The 9,861-nt window shown below is 41.9% G+C and overlaps 1 protein-coding gene across 1 annotated transcript; it reads left to right on the forward strand.

Moving 5' to 3' along the window:
- Positions 1-3,618: 3,618 nt before the first annotated feature.
- Positions 3,619-6,538, forward strand: LOC124112873 (complement C1q-like protein 4). Its single transcript, XM_046473046.2, has 2 exons — positions 3,619-3,944; positions 6,030-6,538. The coding sequence occupies exons 1-2, from the start codon at positions 3,653-3,655 to the stop codon at positions 6,434-6,436; spliced, it is 699 nt and encodes a 232-aa protein (XP_046329002.2). The 5' UTR covers positions 3,619-3,652; the 3' UTR covers positions 6,437-6,538.
- Positions 6,539-9,861: the final 3,323 nt, after the last annotated feature.

Below are 9,861 nucleotides of genomic sequence, written 5' to 3' on the forward strand. Positions count from 1 at the left end.
TCGAACCCACAATCATAGGTTTCTGGCGTGCCCAAGGAACGCAACTCTGCACAGCGAATCGCGCCGCCTCAGACGACTGGGCCACCCGTGCCCCCTTATCTTGCATAGACATACATTCTTTTTTACAGATTTAACAACCAACCTCCCAATATCATTAATGTTTTATGTAGCTTTACGAGTTTAACACATTTAACACTGACTGATAACGACAAACAGAATGGTACCAACACGGTGCCTATGTCCACAGTAAGTTACGTAGATGCTAGGGGTTCTTCATGGGCAATAGAAGTTGAAAGCCAGGTAGTTTCATTTGGTTTTGAAAGTTAAAAGCTGGGTAGTTTGATTTGGTTTTGAAAGTTGAAAGCCAGGTAGTTTGATCTGGTTTTGAAAGTTGAAAGCCAGGTAGTTTGATCTGGTTTTGAAAGTTGAAAGCCAGGTAGTTTGATCTGGTTTTGAAAGTTGAAAGCTAGGTAGTTTGATTTGGTTTTGAAAGTTGAAAGCCAGGTAGTTTGATCTGGTTTTGAAAGTTGAAAGCCAGGTTGTTTGATCTGGTTTTGAAAGTTGAAAGCCAGGTAGTTTGATCTGGTTTTGAAAGTTGAAAGCCAGGTAGTTTGATCTGGTTTTGAAAGTTGAAAGCTGGGTAGTTTGATTTGGTTTTGAAAGTTGAAAGCCAGGTAGTTTGATCTGGCTTTGAAAGTTGAAAGCTAGGTAGTTTGATCTGGTTTTGAAAGTTGAAAGCTAGGTAGATGCATCTGTAGTTTCATCTGGTTTTGGTAGGCATGGACTTCGCCAAACCGAAGATAATGATATCTGACTGGAAATACTCGGTGGTATTCTGGACATAAACATTTCCAGAATTAGGAATAACTGCTTGCTTCTGTTTATGAATGTACTTGCATTATATTTACTTTCTAATCCTGCATGAAAATATTGACCCAAGACTCTCGACGATATGTTACCTAAGGATTGTCTGGTCCAGACTCGATTATTTACCGACCGCCGCCGTACAGCTGGAATAATACTGAGTGCGGCGCTAAACAACAAGCAAACAAACAAACACGGTGTACACTCAGACAACAAGAAGATAATATTCAATCATTTATCTGCTGAAACCAAATAGGTTCTTTATTTGATCACAGTATGATTGTGATAGACACACTGTGTCTTTAGTGAAGAGTTATGGTACCTTTACATCAAATTTTGACAATAATATTTGGAGTAATATAGTGAGTGGGTATGGTTTTACACCGCTTTTAGCAATATTCCAGCAATACCACGGCGGGCAGGTAATATACCTCTAAAACTAGTAGAATAGCTATAAAACTAGAGACCGCCTCCGTGGTCGGCCCGGTGAGCGGACGGTCGTGGGTTCGAACCCAGGCCGCGTCATATAAAATATGTTCAAAACTATTTTATCCTGCATGGCCCTCTGCTCAAGGACTGGTCGGCTCGGGATAGTGGGATATGCATGTTAAACTGCGGCGTGGTATCTAAGTGGGCTAGCACTATAAACTCCGGACAATATTCCGGACTAGCACAAGCTGATACTCACACGCACGCAAGTGCAATAATCTTGAACGCGACGTTAAACCCCATTTCATCTCACTACACCTGAAACTACAGTTTGTCTTTTACCGAAATGATAAATATTGCTGTGAAAACTGTTCCAATAGCAATAAACCCTAGGGTAGTTGGAAAATGTTCACTCCATATTTGATTTAACTACATTATAAGAAAATGTTCAATGACATAGAACAACAGGCTAGGTGATCTCATCCAACACGCACACACGAATCCTGACTATTAACATTATCAAAACTGTTTCTCAGATGCATTATATGAACACATTCAATTCAATATATCCAAAAAACGTTAACAGTTAGTACTTGTTGTTACCTGCTTGGCGCGCAGATTTAGGGAATAAACCTAGGACTGGTCGGCTCGGTGTCTGCAGACTGTGTGAGAGTATCCATCTGCGGCGTGGTATTATAAAACCGGCATTAGTCCGGACGAATGCAGACACACACGCACGCATACACACACACGCATGAACGCACACACGCACGCATACACACACACACACACACACACGCATGAACGCACACACACGTACACACACACACACACACAGACACACACACACGTCCTTTTATTATCTTCAACAAACCTCATTAAACATCCTCTCCTCTATTGATGTTGTTTTGGGGGCAGTGTAGTAGCCTAGTGGTTAAAGCGTTCGCTCGTCACGCCGAAGACCCGGGTTCGATTCCTCACATGGGTACAATGTGTGTCTCCTGCCGTGATATTGCTGGAATATTGCTCAAAGCGGCGCAAAACACAACTCGCTGATATAGTTTTGTCACACAGAACGCAGAAAAGAGCCCAACCCAGCACACACACACACGCACGCACGCACGCACGCACACGCACGCACGCACGCACGCACACACACACGCACGCGCGCACACGCACACACACACACTCTCTCTCTCACACACACACAGACACACACACACACACTCTCTCTCTCTCTCTCACACACACACACACAGACACACACACACACACTCACACTCACACACACAGAGGGATTTACCCATGAATTAATGTATCTCCTGTTTACTACACCAAGGGGCAACACGAAAGTTCAAGCAATGGTAACTGTAAGTGCCATGTCAAAATGTGTGACTGTTGTTCTATCTTATCAGCTACTATGTAGGATACAAAATGTTGTTTCACATGATATAAGGAGAAAGGCTGTAGGTGTTTTAGTACAGGTTGATGCGGTAGTTGAATATGTGGTGGATCAGGACAATGATGGATATTTCATGTTCTTAATAAACGTTATGATTGATCGGTTGGTTGGTTTGTTGTTTAACGCCGCACTCAGCAATATTCAAGCTATATGACAGCGGTCTGAAAATAATGGAGTCTGGACCAGACAATCCAGTGATTGACATCATGAGCATCGATCTACGCAATTGGGATGCAATGACATGCAGCAACAAAGTCAGCGAGTCTGACCACCCGTTCCAGTTAGTCATCTCTTACGACAAGCATGGGTTGCCTCCTCTCTCATACCCGTTGAGATCCGGGGTAGAATATTTCTTCAGCAACCCATGCTTGCCTAAAAGGCGACCACGCTTGTCGCGAGAGGCGACTAACGGGATCGGGTGGTCAGGCTCGCTGACTTGGTTGATGCATGTCATCGATTCCAATTGCGTGGATCGATGCTCATGCTATCAATCACTGGACTGGTCCACACTCGATTATTTACAGACCACCGTCACATAGCTGGAATATGTCCGAGTGTGGCGTTAAACAACAAACAAACAAAACAAAGTCTATACTAACCGGATCTTCACGGGACGTTTAGCATGTAGTGCACCTTGATCATGTTAGAGCATCATATATTATCACAGTTGTGATATACATTAATGATATCAAATGAATGTATTCATACAACGCTAAACACGACACGAAAACATCCACATTTGAATATTAAACATACTGCAACAAATGCCCCAATAAAACAATGGAATCTGCCATATGATTAATTCCATAATGGACTCGCCTGTCAAGTGACCTTTAGTATAAGGGCAATCGAAGCGACTTAAAAACTAGTTCATGCTCACTTTAGGAGGAAGGTACCATGTTTTTGTTCGTCATATTTTGTTGTCTTATACTGCCGCCGTCATGTCCCGGGTTGCTGTTATCTTTAACAAAACCAGATGGCAGCATTGACACGCCAATGCTCCTACAACATATCAGTGTGCTGGAGAAATCCGTTGCCAGCCTCAAAGCCACTACAGCCGGCCTGCAATCAGAGTTAGATGTAACCAAGAAGGACCTCCAGGCAACTCAAAACGAGCTGCAAGTCACAAAAAGTGATCTGCAGACAACCCAAACAGAACTTCAGATGAGCAATGCTGCACACAATAACAGTATGTATAAGTTGTTGGTTTGTTGTTTTACGCCGCACTTAGCAATATTCCAACTATATGACGGCGGTCTGTAAATAATCGAGTGGGGACCAGACAATCGAGTGATTGATATCATGAGGACGTGGATCCACGCAATCCACCTATTCTATTCTACCCCGGAATCTCCACGCAATTGGGATACGATGACATGTATCAAACAAGTCAGCTAGCCTGACCACCCGATCCCGTTAGCCGCCTTTTACGGCAAGCATAGTCGCCTTTTAGGTCTTCAGCAACCCGTGCTTGCCGTAAAAGGTGACAATGCTTGTCGTAAAAGCATGCTGACGTGGTTGATGCTTGTCATCGATCCCAAATGCGTGGATCGATGCTCATGATATCAGTCACTGGATTGTCTGGTACAGACTCGATAATTTACAGACCGCCGTCATATAGCTGGAATATTGCTGAGGTCGGCGTTAAACAACAAACCAACCAACCCAGCCTTTCACGGCAAGCATGGGTTCCTGAAGACCTATTCTACCCCGAATCTTCACGGGTCGTATGTATAAGAGAGAGAAGAGAGAGTGTATCTAAATGTCATTCAATGACTTAACAGTATGTAAAGTCTGCAAGTATTGAACTCCTACACACCTTCACTAAATATTACAGCATTTAGCAACTAAACGAATTTTGGACACAAAGTTTCTGATAGTTAAGACACTAAGCACATATGAATGACAATGCTAAATTATGTAGGTCAGAAGAAATAAGACATCGATGTTTACTGGTGGCTGAAATGAATGACGTTAAGTTTGTAGTGTTTCAGCGACTGTTTTCAGCCAATAAAGATTTTGATAACTTTTGTAATTATTGGGTCAAATCAAATTTTCTTTTGCCCGGCATTTTTAACTTCTGTTATTGTCTGTTGGTGTGTTGCTACCAATGACAGACATTATTGAAGGCTCTGTCCAGGATGTTAAAGTACCGTAAATATATTGTCCCCCTGTGTGACACGTAATCCTATCATAATCAATGTAACTATCATCAACCAGTGTTTTAAGCCAACTCATTGATGAGTATTTTTTAATATTGGCTAGTATTGTGCACGACCACCAGTGGCTAAAGTGATGACGTAAATCCTGCTGGGGTATCATGCAGGAAGCAGAGGTACTGTAAGTCCCCATGATCCCCAGCGAGGTGGCCTAGCTTTGGTTACTGGTGGCTTATAGCCCGTGTTTTAAACTGTATATATAATATTGTTATTCTCAAATACGTTTCATGAATTGTTTCTAAAGATAGTATGCTCAAATATATTTGCATTAATGACTAAATTGTGTATATATTTACTTGGTCTCGTCGCTATAGGGCTGCGATAATGCCGATGCGACGTTACATTTTAACTCACTCACTCACTTTTGCCCGGCAGTTTTCATCAGTTTTATATAGGAATCATCATGCTTACGACAGGCACAAAATTACCATAATTAAAAGTGGTTTTAAGTTGCATATGTCTGTTACGAATTTATTTGACGTATACATTCTAATATTTCTGATCCTATTAAAATTTAGGATCACGTGAATACCACTTTTATTACTAAAGTTGGTTGATTGGTTGGTTGTTTAACGCCGCACTTAGCAATATCCCAGCTATATGACGGCGGTCTGAAAATAATCTGGACCAGACAATCCAGTGATTAATATCATGAGCACCGATCCACCCAAATGCGATCGATGACATATTACACAAGAATGTACTTATAACATAAGCTTTAATTGCTGTTTTGATCTTGATTATTTGGACAGCATAAAGAGTACATGTACTATTCTGTACTTGACCCAGGGGCAGTTTTATTTACTCTTAAACGAAAAGGGGCGGTCGGGTAGCCTAGTGGTTAAAGCGTTCGCTCGTCACGCCAAAGACCCGGGTTCGATTCCCGACATGGGTACAATGTGTGAATATTGCTGGAATATTGCTTAAAGCGGCGTAAAACCATACTCACTCACTCACTTAAACGAAAAGTAAGTTTTCAGTTTCCGTAATATTGATCCATAACATTTTGAAGCTGGTTATGACTATTGTTCTATTGTTCTATTGTTCTTACACAGCTCCAGTGACAAGAAGCGTTGCGTTCCACGTATCAGCGCCCTATACTGCCAAGGCGGGAGTCCCACTAGAATATCAGTCCATTCTCTACAATGCAGGGTCCGCTTATAACATCACTTCAGGAAAATTCACAGCACCAGTTTCTGGAACCTACATGTTCTGGACGCAGCTTGACATGAACCAACAACGCTCTATGTTGTATGTTAAGATTATGCAATCTGGCCAACTCACGGCCACTGGCTTTGTGCAAACAGGCAATGACGTGTATCAGTCTGACGCTACAGCTGTCGTCGTCAACCACGTCAAAAAGGGCGAGGAAGTGTGGGTGGAACCAAATGCCTCTAAAGACATCGACAGTAACGACGGGTCCTATTTTGGTGGTGTTCTGGTGTCCGGGTATTCAAATTAACCTTCTTTAATTAACGACAACATGGACATGTCACCTGTCAGTTCGTCCTTCCATGTAAGACTTTTCATTTTGTCAGTGTGGAATAAAATATGAATATTTTAAGACGAACTGTTGAATCTTTTTTTATGCTATCATTCTTTCATGATATGTGTCTGAGTGTGTAGCAATGTCTTCATCTGCGCAGTTCGCAGAGGTCTTGGAGTGGCTCTGTCATGATCCGCTGTTTTTTTGTTTGTTGGTTGGTTGTTTAACGCCGCACTCAACGCTATTTGGATACGATGACATGCATCAACCAAGTCAGCGAGCCTAACCACCCGATCCCGTTAGTCGCCTCTTACGACAAGCATAGTCGCCTTTTACGGCAAGCATGGGTTGCTGAAGACCTATTCTACCCCGGATCTTCACGGGTCGAGAACTCAATAGAAGACCACTTTATTGTAGAGACCGTAATACAAGATTTGAAGATATTTTCAGCAAAAGTAAGTTGGAATTACTGTTTACATTTGCCTAATTTTCATTAGACGGGTTGAAACAGGTGTCGATACTGTAAATTAAAGCGATACAACACTTTCGTTGATCATACGAAATCTCTTTTGTATGAATCCGACTATATTTGAAGGAGACGTTATGAATCAGTTAAATAGTGTCGATACCTGTTCGATAAAAGGCGATACCCGCCATGAACACATGCAAAGGCAAGTCAAGTGTTCACCTTAAAAGAACGGGGAAACATATGGTCAAAATAGGGACATCGGTTTAGTCTCTGATGCATAAAATTTGAAAATATCACCCACATGTCTGCCATCAAGAAAAAATAATTGACGTATTTCTATTTTCGTTTTAAAACATTTATTTGAGACCTACTGTCAGTATGTAGGTTACAGTTTGGCAAACCTGTGACAGAAAGTATGAACAACAACACACAATATGGCCATGAAGCCAAGTCGCCTGACCATCCAATCCCCATAGGTCAAGACAGATAATCACAATGTAGACCCTACACTAAAGTACTCATGGAAATGAAAAAAACCCTGTTTTGCTGGATTTAATAATCGACACAAAGCATTACGTAAGCAATACGAAATAACAAAACAACTGGAAAAGCACTAGTCTGGATTTGCTAGTTTTATCTCGGTGCTCAATACAAAATGTACTTTACAGGAGGTAATTTGTAGGCACTTTCAACCTTCAAAAATAAAACTAATTGACATGGCAGAAACAGGCTATAGGCATTTTGCAAATTAGCCTGGAAAAAAAGTTATCAAAACAACAATGATAATAACAACTATGTTTATGTACATAATAATAATGACATGTAAGTTGTTGTTTGAGAAGGGAATATGTTACTTTACGTTCTGATATTTTGACGATGATTCACTATCCCACAATGCCACTCACAAATCACTAACCACTGACAAAACACATGCACGTGGGTTTCAAGCACCTGTTTTCACCTGTCGTCAAGGTGTCATAGGTCATGGACATTCACCTTACCCAATATAACGGAACACAGAAATAATACTGCAGTATCTATCATTTGAAAGTGTATTACTGTGCAGTCCAACAATATATGATGACGTCTCTAGTAAAGGGTGTGCACTAATAATAAAGATCAGGGGTAGAATAGGTCTTCAGCAACCCATGCTTGCCGTAAAAGGTGACTTTGCTTGTCGTAAGAGTTGGCTAACAGGATCGGGTGGTCAGGCTCGCTGACTTGGTTGATGCAGGTCATCGATCCCAATTGCGTGGATCGGTGCTCATGATATCAATCACTGAATTCTCTGGTCCAGACTCGATCGCCGTCATATAGCTGGAATATTACTGAGTGCGGCGTTAAATAACAAACAAACAGACAAACTTGGTCAGTCTATCGGGTACATAGATTTATATACAGGTGCAACAATTAAGACACTTGCTCCTGTCCTATTTACTTTGAGGAATCTTCAGTTTTATAGAGAACGTCTGTGTATAAGTTATTCTCAAGGCATGATTAATTATATCTCAGTCTGGCATCACTCTCATATGAGTACAATGAGAAGAATGAAACGAAGTCATGTCATCACACTGAAAACCATAGTTACAGATAACTGTCTTACGTTTGTCGTTTAGCTACGTTATGTAAACATGACACTTTCGTAAATATATTCGTAAGTGCACAACCACTTGACACTTATCGGCGATGTGAGCTTATACTATGGGTCGATGTCCATGTACGTTCGCGACACTTAAATAACTTCTCCTCATGAACATTGAACTCACGTGTTACTTTGCCAATTGGCAGCCGAGTGACATGGGGTTACACGTTTTCTTGATATTTGACCAAACATGTCTAGATGATTTCAGTATCTGGGGTGTTGTTCACTTACTCTGAGTCTGATAGGGGAGGCACGGGTGGCCCAATCGTCTAAGGCGCCGTGATTCGCTGTGCAGAGTTGCGTCCCTTGGGCACGCCAGAAACCTATGATTGTTGGTTGAATCCCGGTTCGCCCCGATTATGTTTCTAGGTTTGTCAGCGCCATACCCGTGCTCGTGGGTTTCACCGAAGTGGTAAACGTCTGAGACCTGCATCACTTCGGGCTTTCCTCCCTCATTAAGCTGACACGCCGTGATATAACTGGAATACTGTTAACAGCGGCGTTAAACACAACTCACTCACTCAGTCTGATAGTCATATTCTGAAACCGTAGTGATATCTTGTATAAGTATGGTTACTCTCCAATGCTGAACTAACCATGAAAAGTGGACTCAATTGAAAATTGAATGAATTGATATATTGTTTCAATAAAGTGAGTGTGTTCAAGTGGCCGACGTACTACTCGCATTAAGGTTCATTTTCACGTACGTTTACTTTGTAGTTAAAAGTGAGTGAGTGAGTGAGCTAAGCGTATGCCGCTTTTAACAGTGTTCCAGTTATATCGCAGGGTATCAGCTTAATGTGGGAGGAAAGCCCGAAGTGATGCAGGTCTAAGACGTTTACCACCTCGGTGAAACCCAGGAGCACGGGTATGGGGCTGACACAACTGGAGACATAATCGTTGCGAACCGGGATTCGAACCCACAATCCTAGGTTTCTGGCGAGCTCAAGGGACGCAACTCTGCACGGAGAGTTGCGGAGACTTAGACGACTCATCTTTTGGCTTTTAAAGTCAGTTAACTCTCTTGCCTCGGGAAGATGTACACGACTGGGCTACTTGCGACCACTTTTACTTATCAGCATTTACAACCTACAAGTTGTTTTACTGCATGCAATATTTTTAACTTGCCAAAAATACATTATCTCTTGATTTAGATACAGGAAATACTCATTTCACTTATTGATACATCAGTTGATAAATCTAAATAGAAGGCGGAGTTCAACGATCATAGGTTTCAGGCGAGCCCAAGGGACGCAACTCTGCACAGCGAATCGAGGCGCCTCAGGCTAC

This window comes from Haliotis rufescens, unplaced genomic scaffold (genome assembly GCF_023055435.1).
Source record: "Haliotis rufescens isolate VD_foot unplaced genomic scaffold, xgHalRufe1.0.p SCAF_14, whole genome shotgun sequence".
NCBI lineage: Eukaryota > Metazoa > Mollusca > Gastropoda > Lepetellida > Haliotidae > Haliotis > Haliotis rufescens.